General features: G+C 47.6%; 1 protein-coding gene across 5 annotated transcripts; it reads right to left on the bottom strand.

The window, feature by feature from the left end:
- Window positions 1-409: 409 nt before the first annotated feature.
- LOC117969832 (dual specificity protein kinase CLK2-like) lies at window positions 410-14,338 on the bottom strand. Of its 5 annotated transcripts, XM_059021335.1 has the most exons (14): window positions 14,157-14,338; window positions 12,795-12,942; window positions 12,309-12,481; window positions 11,379-11,604; window positions 7,983-8,088; window positions 7,053-7,119; window positions 6,461-6,577; window positions 6,063-6,229; window positions 4,874-4,968; window positions 4,247-4,376; window positions 4,042-4,124; window positions 3,590-3,673; window positions 3,133-3,219; window positions 410-2,905 (listed from the first exon to the last, which is right to left on the bottom strand). In XM_059021335.1, the coding sequence occupies exons 3-14, from the start codon at window positions 12,479-12,481 to the stop codon at window positions 2,708-2,710; spliced, it is 1,533 nt and encodes a 510-aa protein (XP_058877318.1). In that variant the 5' UTR covers window positions 12,795-12,942; window positions 14,157-14,338; the 3' UTR covers window positions 410-2,707. The 5 variants fall into 5 exon arrangements, with proteins under 5 accessions (XP_058877318.1, XP_058877317.1, XP_058877319.1 ...); XM_059021334.1 differs by lacking the exon at window positions 12,795-12,942; XM_059021336.1 differs by lacking the exon at window positions 12,795-12,942 and having other exon boundaries at window positions 4,247-4,373.
- Between the last annotated feature and the right edge of the window lie 575 nt (window positions 14,339-14,913).

Here is a 14,913-nt window from a genome sequence, read left to right as displayed (position 1 = left end):
TCAAAGAAGAGCTCCCGGGTTTGCTTGCGGTGAACGGTCTGTAAAGACGAGGTTCACTGCCGTTTACCTCCACACGAGGAATCCAAACTCGACCGGTGGTTCTGAACCAGTGTGTGTGAGTGAATCCCAGTAAAGCCCTCCCAATCCGAATCCAGCCCCACAGAAACACAAAAGACAGGATAGAAAATCACAAAGATACAGATCAGAAACAATACGGATAGACACAGACACAAGAAAGTCACAAAGATACAGACACTAGAAAGACTCAATACAGGCAGACACGCCAGCAACACAGAAACACAAACAACACAGGTACAAATGGAAAGACCCACTGCTCTGACCAGCTTTAAAATAACCCAGCTGCTGTACATCAACAAAAAATAAAAGGTCATTTCATTTGTCGGCAGGATCAATATAAAGTTTCTTTATTATAAAACACTGAACAATGAAACCCAACATCCGACAGAATGAGACGACTCCGCCCACGCATTCACACACGCAAACATACAAACACACACACGTGTCCGTGCCCCAGCCCTCCGACAGAACAGCATGACAAAACAATAAATAAATCATGAGATCTGCCCGCCGCTGAGGAGCAGGGTGGAGGCAGCAGGAAGGCCAGCTGGATAGTTTTGCACGAGTCAGTATTCAGAGTCCGCTCATTAAACCGTTAAAATAATAATAATAATAATAATAATAATAATAATACATGGATATCAACCAAACCCAGACAACATTTACAAGGCTTGTTATTTACAATAAGAATCCCCCCCCCCCCCCCCCCACACAGGATTGTTCAGTCTGTGTGCGAGCTGGTCTAGTTTCTCTTGGGCTTCCTCACAGCAGCACAAGAGGGCGCCCACACGAGGCTGTTGACGGGACAGGAGTCTAAATTAAACGGTTTATCAAAAGCACCAGCAAAACATCCTACAACAAAAAATAATCATCCTCATTTAAATTCCCCTGAACTCCCTGCGCCCCCCCCCCCCTCGGAGCACCATGCCGTAGAGAAGACTGTTTTGGGGGGGGGGGGGGTTGGGGGGGTTCAATATTGCCGGCTTGCATGTCATTTTTTGTGTTTTTGTTTTTTTTTTTATATAAAATATATATCTTATTTTTAACCACAATGTCTCCCCCGCTCCGCCCCGCCCCCAAAAGAATTAATCATTAATCTTCAACATCGGCAATAAACACAGTCGTAGCAACAAACAAAAAAGACCAACTTGAATTGTACTTGATATCGTTTCATATATACAATATATACAAGTATTTTAAATTGTTGCTTTTCCATATATATATATATATATATATATACCCTCCTGCCCTCCCCAGCAGCCTGTCCTCGCCCCTCTCTTCAGAATCTGAGGGACAGGAGGAGGAAAGATGGAAGGAACAGATAAGACATGGACACACAGGGAGAGCAGGGAGGGTGGACGGCAAAGTAACAGCAGCAATGAGCTGTTCCCGACTCCTCCCACCCCTCTACACAGTTTTCCAAGGCTTTGATTGGCTCGTTGGGTGGCTGGGACTGTGTGTGCTGCGGTTGACTGTGAGGCCAAAGGTTTAGCATCTCCCTCTAGAATGAAGTGATTCTGCTTCCTAAAGTCCAATGAACGCTGCAGAATAACGTTCCCTCAACATACTGAATTACACCCCCAACGCTTTGTATAGTTTTCCAGATATACTTAACAACGAAAAACTGATAAATGTGACATTTCGTAATCTAACAAGAAATACTGTACGGCTGTGATGGCTTCCTTCCGGCAGACTTTATATTTATTTTTTGCGATATCATTTTGTAGTTTCTTTTGATATCACGATGTTAAAATAAAATATCTAAATTATGTTCACATGTTTTTGTTTTTTCTAATCATGTCTCCGTCCTAAAACCCCAGGTGATGTCAACGTTTTGGTGCTCTCTGTACTTGTTCTGATCAAAACACAGAGCTGGATCAACACTGCGAGAGAGAGAGAGAGAGAGAGAGAGAGAGGATTTATAAAACAGACACGCTGTGAAGACTGAGAGAGAGACGGCACACTGAAAACAAGAAGAAAATAATAATAAATAATAATAAAGTTCTCTTGTACTACACTGCGCTCTCTGGCTGGCTCCAGGTTTTATGATTATTCACAAGAGTTCAACGTCCGTGTGTTCTGTGCTTCACTGCGAGAATTTCCAGATTTCATGATTGTTAAAACTCAAGTCTTTGTGGCGCCCTCGCATTGCAGCCGAATCTCTCTCTCACACACACACACACAGGCAGGGTCTCGCTGCTCCCCGCTGCACCCCCAAACTAATACTGCACGTGAAATAAGGAAGTTCAGGTGATCGAGTCTTTTATCACTCTCTGCTAAACCCGCTGCTCCACCCACAACTCCCACTGAGCCAATCAAAGCAGTGGAGCCACTGGCCACCCGTGGTCTGGCTAGCCCTGGGTGGTGAGGTGGCTGGCAGGGGGCCTCGTGGTCTGGCTAGCCCTGGGTGGTGAGGTGGCTGGCAGGGGGTTTCGTAGTCTGGCTAGCCCTGGGTGGTGAGGTGGCTGGCAGGGGGCTTCATGGTCTGGCTAGCCCTGGGTGGTGAGGTGGCTGGCAGGGGGTTTCGTAGTCTGGCTAGCCCTGGGTGGTGAGGTGGCTAGCAGGGGGTTTCAGAGTCCATGCCTCCTGGTCACCGGCCGGCATCTCCACCACCCTCCCAGGGTCCTGGTCATCGGCTGATGTCCCGGCCCCCCTCCCAGTTCTTGGCTCCGGCTGGCTCGGGGGCCCCGGGGCCACGCAGCGGGCTGAAGAAGGGGTGCTTCAGGGAGTCTGCGAGGGACAGGCGCTTGGAGGGCTCGAACTCCAGCATGCTTTCAATCAGATCAAACAGGAGGTGGTGATCCTCCGCCTCTGACAGCATGTACCTCTGAGAGGGGGGGGAGAGAGAGAGGAGGGAGAGGAGGGAGAGGGGAGAGAGAGAGAGAGAGAGAGAGAGAGACGAGAGAGTTAAAACAAGACAGACCATTTTAACTGAAATGTGAAAGGGAGGGAGACACACACAGACACTGCTCTGAGTTTACACTGACAGACAGACAGACAGACAGACAGACAGAGAGAGACACCCCTCACGCATGGAGAGAGCCAGTCTCTTACCCGCAGTGGTTTGCAGTTCTCTCGGACGTATCTCCCCGCGGAGGAGTTCTCATCCCAGTCCAGCCGGCCGTGGTAGAAATACTTCTGCTTCCTGCGGGACCCAGAGAGAGAGAGAGAGAGAGAGAGAGAGAAGATCGAGTTACCATCCCATCCCTTCCACAGCACAGCACAGTGATCCAACACACACCTGAACCCTGGTGTGAACCCTCAAGCACGGAATACTGAAAACAGATGAAAAATAATAAAAACTTTTTTTGGATACATAATCAAATACATTTTTCACTGATGATTTTTTTCATTGCTTTATATTGGGAGGGGGACGGCATCCGACTCTGATTTTGCAGGAAAGGGTTAATAATAATAATAATAATAATAATAATAATAATAATAATAATAGCAACCCAAACATGGCACCAAATACAGCAATATTAATAATAATTATTATTAGCGCAGCCACTTGCCTGGTCTTGCGGATCATTCTGGACGGGATCGGTCCCAGAATCCTCTCCATCATGGCCAGGTGTTCTCTGTTATCATGAGTCTGTGAAACACAGGGGTTTGTTTATTCCTCTCTCTCTCTCTCTCATCCCGGGCCTCGGGGCTGAATCACACCCGGGGTCTGGCTAGCCAAACCCCTCCCAAGGCTAGCATGGGAGGTCTGAAGACTCAGTGGAGGGAATAGCAACTCCCAGCCCCTCCCTCCCTCCCTCCCTCCCTCCCTGGGTCCTGGTCATCAGCTGGTCCCAGCCCCTCCCTCCCTCCCTCTCATATGAAGCAGCTCCTGAATCAGTCAGCAGCTTCAATGAACTGCTTCAGCGCCAGCTTGGGAATGAAAACCTGGACTGGATTGTATCGCGTGCGGAATGGAGCAGCTCTGTTCTAGGGTCCCCCCCGCCCCGCCCCGCTCACCTGGAACAGCGTGATGCCCAGGTAATACTCGAACACGATGCTGCCGATGCTCCACACGTCACACGGCTGGGTCCAGCCCAGCTCTGCAACGACACGAGACACGTTCAGAGAATAATACTACTGTTCAGCTGCTTTCGTTTCATTTCACTTCTGAGGTTTGAGAGCCACTGCCCTCAGAGACCCAGCGAAGGGCCACACTGCGTACCTAGAATGACCTCGGGGGCCCTGTAATGCCTGGTGGAGACGATGGTGCTGTGGTGCTCGTGGTCAAACGTGGCGCTGCCGAAATCCACGACCCTCACCGCGGTGTTCTTCACTGTCCGCTCATCGCGCTTCTGTGGAGAACACAGAGAGAGCGAGAGCGAGAGAGAGAGAGAGAGAGAGAGAGAGAGAGAGAGAGAGAGAGGGGGGGGGAGACAGAGAGAGAGAGACAGACAGAGAGAGAGAGCGAGAGCGAGAGCGAGAGCGAGAGAGAGAGCGAGAGCGAGAGAGAGAGAGAGAGCGAGAGAGAGAGAGAGAGACACACAGATAGAGAGAGAGCGAGAGAGAGGGGGGAGACAGAGAGAGAGGGGGGAGACAGAGAGAGAGAGATACAGAGACAGACAGAGAGACAGACACAGTCAGAAAGAGACAGAGAGAGAAACTGTTAAATCATACAGAACATACAGCTTTGACCAAAAGTTTTGCATCACCCTCTAGAATTAACTTAATCTAACTTAATGAAAGCTGCTGAACAATGCTACGTTAACATACTGAATTACACACCGCCGCTTTGTATAGCTTCCCCGTATACTTAACCAAAAACCGACAAGTTGAAAAACTGTGGACCTGCCTTTTCCACGTTGTAGGTGATGGTGTAGTCGGAGTTCACAAAGAGAATATTCTCTGGTTTCAAGTCTGTGTGCGTCAGCTTGTTGTCATGGAGAACTGCAAAGAAACAAAAACCAAACAAAAAAACATCACAGCCGAGAAACCAGAGAACCAGAGACATCCTAACGAGAGACATCCTAACCAGAGCCATCCTAACCAGAGCCATCCTAACCAGAGCCATCCTAACCAGAGCCATCCTAACCAGAGCCATCCCAACCAGAGCCATCCCAACCAGAGCCATCCCAACCAGAGCCATCCTAACCAGAGCCATCCTAACCAGAGCCATCCTAACCAGAGACATCCTAACCAGAGACATCCCAACCAGAGCCATCCCAACCAGAGCCATCCCAACCAGAGCCATCCTAACCAGAGCCATCCTAACCAGAGCCATCCTAACCAGAGCCATCCTAACCAGAGCCATCCTAACCAGAGCCATCCTAACCAGAGCCATCCTAACCAGAGACATCCTAACCAGAGCCATCCCAACCAGAGCCATCCCAACCAGAGCCATCCTAACCAGAGCCATCCTAACCAGAGCCATCCTAACCAGAGCCATCCTAACCAGAGCCATGCTAACCAGAGCCATGCTAACCAGAGCCATCCTAACCAGAGCCATCCCAACCAGAGCCATCCTAACCAGAGACATCCCAACCAGAGCCATCCTAACCAGAGCCATCCCAACCAGAGCCATCCCAACCAGAGCCATCCTAACCAGAGCCATCCCAACCAGAGCCATCCTAACCAGAGCCATCCCAACCAGAGCCATCCTAACCAGAGCCATCCTAACCAGAGCCATCCTAACCAGAGCCATCCTAACCAGAGCCATGCTAACCAGAGCCATCCTAACCAGAGAGATCCTAACGTTTCGATATAGACACGCACACACAGAGACACGCACGCACAGACACACACACAGACACACGCATGCACGCACAGAGACACACACAGACACACACACAGACACGCACGCACGCGCACACACACACACACGTGCACCTTTGGGGCTTATTACTGGCAGTACAATTTATACTGGTAACAGGAAACCCCCAAAAAGAGACTGCAGCCAGGAGATTGTGTAGGCGTTCTAATCACTGTATAATAATAATAATAATAATAATAATAATAATAATAATAGGCGGCTCAGGACTCACACTTGACGGCCAGGCACAGCTGGTAGCCCATGTGGCGGACCTGGTGCAGGGGGTAGGGCAGGTAGTTGTTCTCCTTGAGGAAATCGAAGGTGCTGAGAGCCAGCAGCTCAAAGGAGAGGCACATGTGCCCGTGATAGTCAAACCAGTCAAACATCTGAATACACAGACTGCAGGGGAGAGAGAAGGGAGGGAGTGAGAGAGTGTGAGAGAGAGAGAGAGAGGGGAAGAGACAGAGAGACAAGACAAAAAAAAAAAAAAAAAAAAAAAAAAAAAAAAAAAAAATCAGCAAAACCAAATAAATCCATTAACTACAAAATTACAAAGTAGTGTGTCCTCACACAGCATTTACCGGGTTAACAGATACATTTAAAACGTTCCTCTTGGCGTACGACACTCACTGTTTGTTGTCTGGGTCTTTCGCGTTGATTTTTTCCAGCACGTTGATCTCCAGTCGCGCCGCCTCTTTGTACTTCTCCACGTTCTTGATTATTTTGAGAGCCACTCGCGCTCCGCCCCTGCAAGACAGAGCCAGCAAACTATCACAAGCAGAGCAGAGGCTGTAGGCGTGTTTCACAAGCTGCAGGCGTGTTTCACAAGCTGCAGGCGTGTTTCACAAGCTGCAGGCGTGTTTCACAAGCTGCAGGCGTGTTTCACAAGCTGTATTACATGTCTGCTCAATCCAGCCTGTGTTGTAAAAATCGATTCCCATTTTCAAAATTCCCATTCCCTCTTAATCATCCTTCATTAAAACTGCAATCAGCAGCAGCACGGTGGTAAATCTTCACGTCTCCTCCGAATGAATTTCCCAGCTCATTTTAAAATGGGTTTGAAAAACAGGAATCGACCCCAACCCAACTCTGATTGGAGACGGTGTAACGCGTGCAGGGGCAGCCCCCACCCCACCCCAACCCACCCCACCCCACACCAACCCCACCCCCACCCCAGAACATCAGCTTATGAACTTGCCAAGTGATTGTGAAGCGGACTTACCTTCGATGGTCGATGCACTGCACCACCCGCCCAAAAGTGCCTTCACCTAGAGTGCTAACAATCTCATCTAAACCAAGGGGGGAGACAGAGAGAGAGAGAGAACTGAGGGGTTAGAGACTCAGGGGGGCGAAGAGCAGCCACACAGTGCTAACAGCAGCATCAAAGATGAGACAGAGAGAGAGAGAGAGAGATCAAATCAGACAGGCGCACACAATAATGAACGAAGCAGGAATATATATATAGATATTACACAAGCCCTACCCTCCTAAACAGATAAAAAAAAAAACCAAGTGCTGTTTTCAAGACTCCGTTTTCTTCAATAATATGAAAATACAGTATTGCAATACGGGCCACATTCTCTTAAGAGTAAAATAAATGCATTTAAACTGAATATGGAAGAAATCAGACGGCTTCTAATACCATCTGCCTTGGGGGGGGGGGGGGGGAGGGGGGGGGGCTCGATCAGTTCTCTTATTTTGTTTCAAATCAAAATTATATAAAATGTTCTAAAAAGAAAATTGGTCAAATGAAGTTTTTTAAAAATTCAAAGGAAGGAAGGCAAGTGAAAATTTCAGGATTTGTGTCTATAATGGTTTATATACGTTTTCTTATAAAACAAATACTCTCAATAATAATAATAATAATAATAATAATAATAAGCAAGGAGACCCAAATAGACAACAAAAAGCAAACAGGTTAATTCATTCCTAATTAATTCCTATTGAAAAAAAAAAAACTGTCGCTGATTCTTTTATTTTGGAAGGGAGATTGGGGGGGGGGGGGGGGGGGTGGCGGGGGGGAGGAGGAGGGGAAAAAAAAAATCCCTTCTCATAAAAAAACAAAACCAAAAAAATTAAAAAAAAACCTAAAAAAAAACCCTAAAACAGAGGCACTGAAATGTTATAATGTTACGGATCTGGCTGTGTGTACATCTTTGTTGAAGGCAGTCGCCGGAACGATAGACCAGGTGCCCTTCCTCGTCATCCCTCACGCTCTGCGCCCGTGTCCTGCCTGGGCCACTGCTGTGTCCACTCCTCTGCAGGGCACAGCCACGGGGGGGGCAAACCATTAGGGGTTCGGGCAATCGCAGTGGTGGGTTGTAGTTTGGAGCAGAGGCAGCAGCAGCAGTAGCAGTAGCGGTAGCAGTAGTGGTAGGAGTTGATTTTCCCCACAGCCAATTCATATCACGGCACACAGGAATATATAACGATAGGGATATTGGAAGGGAACAATGTCAAAGATCACAGTTCGATTTTTATTTTTATTTTTTTTTTGGTTTTTCTTTTTGTGCTTATTTTTCCTTTTTCTTAAATAAAAGAAAATAAATAAATAAATAAATAAAAAACAGAGGAAATAAATATTAAAGAAAAAATAAAAATCAATCTCAGTTATTATTTATTAAGAACTGCAAAACAGGTTTCTTGTTTCCACAACCCACCCCCCACCCCTCACCAAAAACCCTGCAAGTTAATTCAAGTTTACCCGCCTGCATCATCACCCCCCCCGCCCCCCTCCCTCCCTCCCTTAAGAGAGGCAGCTGCCTGCTGTGATGGATACTGCCTGCACAGACCACTCGAGACAGCCTGTACAGCACACAGACACTGAGCTTAAACACATGAACCCCCCCACTTCAAAACAGGGGGGTCCAGGGAGTGTAGTGAATATAAAAACAGAACACATTCAGGAAATTAAAAAAGAAAAGGTAATCTGGAAATAACTACGCCCACCACGTTTCAATCACTGCGGAGTGTCACTACTGTAATACATACTAACAATAATAATAATAATAATAATAATTAGTCAAGGCTGGGCAAATTCCCTTCACCTGATTTCATAACAAACTGCTGTGACCCCTTCAGTTTAATTCAGGCTGATTATACAGCACGTGATGATATACAAGCTATGCAATTCCACAGGTGTTGTGTGAACATCCAGCGTGTGCTCCCACAAGCGCTGCTTCCCTGTCTGTGAAGATTGCCAGCTGTACTCGGCTAACCACAAAGTCAAATCAGATATTATTAGAAGATACTGAATTTCCAAACACACACACACAGGGTTTCTGCACAGCATCTAAAAACAGTGCTGTCACTGAAGACCATTTATCAGTCATATACACGTTTTAATTTTTTGCAGGAGAGAGACGCTTAACCCAGCGCTACAGTTCAGCTCAACTGAACTGACAGTATTGAGTTCTATGGAAGCCGCACGGCAAGCAAATTTCTCCAGCCTTGATCTGCATGAACCTACAGACCAGATTTTACTTCAATATTATTAACATTACCATGAATATAAAGCTGCTGTCATTACTGTCTCTACAGGGGTGCGGTAGGGGGTAGGGGGTAGGGGGTAGGGGGTAGGGGGTAGGGAGGGTGCTAAATCATAACAGCAGCTGTTGGGAGAGATGCCCCAGTATTTTGGCCGCTGTTCCGGCTTCCTCTCCGATGAGTCAGACAGCTCATCCCGGAGCGGAGCTCTGTTAATTAAAGGGGCAGCGTCCCGTTTGCACGCTCGCTGTTTTCTCACAAGCAGACTGGGGGAAATGGTTTGTTCCCAGCCTCGCTCCTCGGTACCTACTTGCCAAAGCTTTCAGCAGTAGGTGGTTACGAGTTACACCTTTGCGTTTGTCTTCTACATTTTAGTGGAAACATACGATCAAAATCCGATTTAAATATGGTTAAAAGCAATTATATATATTTTAAAAAAAAGCACAAACAGGAGCACTACACCTTTAAATTAAACAATCAGAAGTTCTTGCAGCTAAAAACTGTTACTGGATCAAATATAGTAGAACAAATATAAATATATTCAAAAATAAAAACAGCAATATTATCCAAAAGCCGAGCTTCAGTTTATTCACAACAGTAAAATCTTCAAGCTGTCTTTCCTTCTCCTCTCAACTGAAACACAAGTCACCGAACATACAGCCCCGTGATATACTTACAACACACCGACAGATACACTGCAGGCAAGTGCTGTACAGTGTGCTGTGCTTCCCCATTCCCAAAGCATACAGTCCTGCTCAGCATGGCAAGAGAAGCACAGAGAGAGAGAGAGAGAGAGAGAGAGAGAGAGAGAGAGAGAGAGAGAGAGAGAGAGAGAGAGAGAGAGCTCCACTCCTCCTGTGAGACTGGGCCTGCGATGAACACTGTGCAGGAGGGGGGAGGGAGGAGGGGAGGGGGCTGGCCCACGCTACAGTCTTATGTTTAGCAACACCCCCCCTCCCCTCTCCTCCCCTCCCCTCTCTCATCTGTCTCCTGCAGCTTTCTCAAGATGGAGCCCGTGTCAGAGACAGCTGGCAGCTCTCAGGATCTTCACATCTCCTTTCTCTGTAGAAAGTATAAGCTGTCTTCACTGGGGGTTTTAATAGACGAGAGAGACAGATTTCTAACCCTGAATCCTGAACTCGGGAAATCAACAGAAATCAACCAGAGAGACGCCTCGCTTAACCCAGCGCTAACATTTAGAAGCACCACCGTTCAGCTCAACTGAACTGACAGTATTGAGTTCTACGGAAGCCGCACAGCAAGCAAATTTCTCCAGCCTTGATCTGCATGAACCTACAGACCAGACACCCTTCCTTTCCATTCCCAGTATGAAGCAAGCTGGCTTAACTGGGTTTTAAAAACACGATAAAAGGACAGACTTCTAAACCGGAAGTGGGTTTCACCCGAAAACGGGGTTTAAAATAAATAAATATAGTGCATCTATTATAAAAATCACAGATGCTTTCAGGATCCTTACTGAGCAACATAAACCGGGTCTCAAAAACTCTGATTAGCGCTAAACGTGGACTTCGTTGCCAAGGTAACATTCCAAGATTCATTCTAAATGTACATTCTAAAGATGCAAGGTCGACAAAACGAACTTCCGCAAACGAGTCGTGTCCCTCGGGAACCAAGAGCAGCGAAGCACAGGGTTCGAAACTCTCTCACTGTCTCTCTGTCGACGGGCGATATAGCGGAGCATGCGAAGAGCCGGACTACAGAGCAATAACAACACTAATTATAATAAATAAAACACTACACAGTACGGCAGATCAGAAACGTCAACCCAAACTGACATTACTACTGCAAACAGCAAGGCGAAATACCACGCCCTGCAATAGAGACTTAAAAATAAAACACGAAACTTATCTATATATGTATATACACACATACTCGCAAAAAAAAACAACACAATCAATACATGAATTCATTAATTGAGAGAGGAGGAGGTGATTTCCTACTTACCGAATCCAGGAGCTGCAAAAAGAGTGTTAAATAGAAGACAGAGGTTATTGTGCTGTGGGGGGGGGTGGGGGGGTGGGGGGGGGCAGCACAGACTCACCGATGAGGACGCACTATAAGACCTGGTTCTATGCCTCCTGTGTTTGTGCTTACACCTGCTGGCGGCGCGCTGGCTGTGGTAGGGCTCCTGGCGCTGTGAAGGGAACTCCTCCTCGTAATCGCCTCCGCCTCCTCGGCCCGCCCGGTCCCGGCTGTAGTCCTGGCGCCGGTAGCTGCCGCAGTATCGCCGGGTGTACGCCCGCCGCGCCACACACGGGTCATCGTAGCTGAGGGAGCGAGGAGAAAGGTTGCCGTTATTTACTTATCTGTTTTTAAAGCCATCAGTAGCTGGGGGAGTCGGGTGAACAGAAACGTAACAAGGCAAGTGTCATTTGAAAGCGGAATTAATTAGTTGTCATTATTCACAGAGTGTGAGTGTGTTTGTGTGTGAGTGTGTTTGTGTGTGTGTGCGTGCGTGCGTCTCTGTGTGTGTGTTTGTGTGTGTGCGTGCGGTGTGAGTGTGCGTGCGTGCGTCTCTGTGTGTGCGTGCGGTGTGAGTGTGCGTGCGGTGTGAGTGTGCGTGCGGTGTGAGTGTGCGTGCGGTGTGAGTGTGCGTGCGGTGTGAGTGTGCGTGCGGTGTGAGTGTGCGTGCGGTGTGAGTGTGCGTGCGTGCGTCTCTGCGTGCGTGCGTCTCTGCGTGCGTGCGTCTCTGCGTGCGTGCGTCTCTGCGTGCGTGCGTCTCTGCGTGCGTGCGTCTCTGCGTGCGTGCGTCTCTGCGTGCGTGCGTCTCTGCGTGCGTGCGTCTCTGCGTGCGTGCGTCTCTGCGTGCGTGCGTCTCTGCGTGCGTGCGTCTCTGCGTGCGTGCGTCTCTGCGTGCGTGCGTCTCTGCGTGCGTGCGTCTCTGCGTGCGTGCGTCTCTGCGTGCGTGCGTCTCTGTGTGCGTGCGTCTCTGTGTGCCTCTGTGTGTGCGAGTGTCTCTGTGTGTCCTGACCTCCTGGAGCGCAGGTGGAAGCTGTCCTCATGCCTGTGTCCTCTCCGTTCCCTCTCGCTGCTGCTGGACCGGGACCGGCTGCGTCTCCGCCGGTGCTTGCGGCTCCGGTACCGGTCGTGGTAGCTGTCCCGGCTCCCCCGCTCCGAAGAGCGGAGCCGTCTCGGGAGAGGCATCTGAGAGAGAGAGAGAGAGAGACTGAACACTGAGAACCTCTAGGGACGAACACGAAGCCTGAGAAACAAACCAGTCAGCTTTCAAGCAGATTCACACAGACAATTCATGAAGCAACCGTGCTGTATCACAACAATCCGGACATTATATATATAACAATGTAGCTCTGCGCTACAGGCAGCACGGGACAGAGCACAGGCAGCACAATGTGATCCTGTTTAACGCTGCAGGGTGGAACACTGCGGGTTCAGCTGCTAAATCCGGTTCCACTGGCTTTCAAGCAAAACACAGCAGCTGTTTACACAGCGACAAAACCTCTGAAGCTGAGGGAACACGAAGCCTGGTTTCAGGAGACTGTAGGTTTCAGGGCGCTGCGCGGCACACCAGGCAGGGAGACTTGGGGGTTTGATACAGCAAACCTCAAACTAGGTCTCCCGGGGGTCTCCTTTCAAACCACATGCTCCTGAAAACAAAATGAAGCTTCATGTTTAACTCTGCTTCAGACCACAGCATATACAACCTTGTTTCTGTTCATAACTGTACATTCATAGATCAGCTTTCTTCCCCATCCCTTCCTGCTTGGTTATTAAACATGCCTCTCTATGAATGACGTCTTCAATCACCGGCAGAGCTCAGGAAGAATCAGAGGCATTCAGATCCAGGCTTGTTTTGGTTGCTGTGCTCACAGTGGCAGTGCTGATGTCAGAAGAGGCGAGCGCAACGACACACAACCTTCCTACCTGCACAGGACACCGCTACTAAACCGCATCGGTGACACGCACAGAGACTGCAGCGTGGAGTCTGAGTGACTCAGTCACGGCTGATGTCAATTCCAAATGATATTATATTATATAAATGAACTACTGCAGGTAGAGGGGATGCAAATCTCGCAACAGGGTAAAACCAGCTTGTGTCAAGCAGCAAGGAAACAGTACTTTAATTGACTGAGCCCACTCTATCTATCTATCTATCTATCTATATATATATACACACACACACACACGCACGGTAAGCGGACTGTGATCAATAATATTGAGGCTTCAAAAGTTTAGAAGGACAACGGCGTCTTCTCACTACACTGTACAATTATAATTTAGTTTCAGTTTTATCGATAACAGAATGCAGTGTCAACGGTAAACAAATTATATCCTAATTATATTAATGGTGTTTGATGAGAACTCGTGCCAAAACGACCTGTGTGCATATCATAATAATAATAATAATAATAATAATAATAATAATAATAATAATAATAATAATAATAACAATAATACGTGCGGTGTCGTGACAATTTATTATTTATTATCAAACGTGTGTGTATGTTTACGTGGGTTAGAGAGAATCAAACACCGTATTCCTGTGTGGAAAGACCAACAAGACCGCGACAGCCGTTAAATGAAATGGAATCGGTTTTCAAACCTTGCTCACGATGGTAACTCCTCTCTACTCTCATAAGAAATCAGTATTTTACTCTCCGCCATTTCGCCGAGGACTGCTTGGCTGGCGCGCAGTGATAACCGCCGCCATCTTAACTTCAAACACAACACCGACTATCGCCGGGTACTTTCTAACGCCGCCGCCGCCGCACATATATATATATCTGTTTGTATCTCTCTCTCTCTATATATATACATCTGTTTGTATCTATATATATATATATACGTCTGTTTTGTTTACCGTTTTTGCAGCGAGCCCGGTGCGTTTATCCCACAGGAAATCCGTCTTGGCGGTGTTGTTGAATTTGGAAATCAACCCCCCTCAGAATCTCTCTCTCTGTCTCCCTGCGTGCGTGTTGCGTGCGCGCTCCCGATAGCCGCTCCGTTTGGACTCTCTCTGCGGGTGCGTGCTCGGGCCCGCGGTGCAGAAGGACTCCTGTATTTATTTATTTATTTATTTATTTATTTATTTATTTATTTATTTATCATGTTTTTTTTTGGCGCTAGGAATTTGACCTTTTTGCATTTTAAAGCAGCGTGTTCATTATTGTTACCGGTTTACATTCAAATATAGCCCCGCCCACAACAAAGTGTGATACAGCACAGTGAACGCATGGTCAATACCAGACCTCTCTGTGCTTTACAATGCTTCCCTAGGCTTTACCAGACCTCTCTGTGCTTTACAATGCTTCCCTAGGCTTTACCAGACCTCTCTGTGCTTTACAATGCTTCCCTATGCTTTACCAGACCTCTCTGTGCTTTACAATGCTTCCCTATGCTTTACCAGACCTCTCTGTGCTTTACAATGCTTCCCTATGCTTTACCAGACCTCTCTGTGCTTTACAATGCTTCCCTATGCTTTACCAGACCTCTCTGTGCTTTACAATGCTTCCCTATGCTTTACCACACCTCTCCGTGCTTTACAATGCTTCCCTATGCTTTACCAGACCTCTCTGTGCTTTACAATGCTTCCCTATGCTTTACCAGACCTCTCTGTG

This window comes from Acipenser ruthenus, unplaced genomic scaffold (assembly GCF_902713425.1).
Source record: "Acipenser ruthenus unplaced genomic scaffold, fAciRut3.2 maternal haplotype, whole genome shotgun sequence".
Classification (NCBI taxonomy): domain Eukaryota; kingdom Metazoa; phylum Chordata; class Actinopteri; order Acipenseriformes; family Acipenseridae; genus Acipenser; species Acipenser ruthenus.
The sequence above is the reverse complement of the archived record's forward strand: the minus strand, read 5'-3'. Positions and strand labels throughout refer to the sequence as shown.

Bases quoted from the DNA above. Each gene is read 5' to 3' on its own strand.
- LOC117969832 (XM_059021335.1), bottom strand. From the start codon at position 12,481: ATGCCTCTCCCGAGACGGCTCCGCTCTTCGGAGCGGGGGAGCCGGGAC. The intron at 8,089-11,378 runs GTGAGTCTGTGC...TGTGCCCTGCAG, and splicing joins CTTATAGTGCGTCCTCATCG to AGGAGTGGACACAGCAGTGG. The intron at 6,578-7,052 runs GTAAGTCCGCTT...TCTGTCTTGCAG, and splicing joins CAGTGCATCGACCATCGAAG to GGGCGGAGCGCGAGTGGCTC.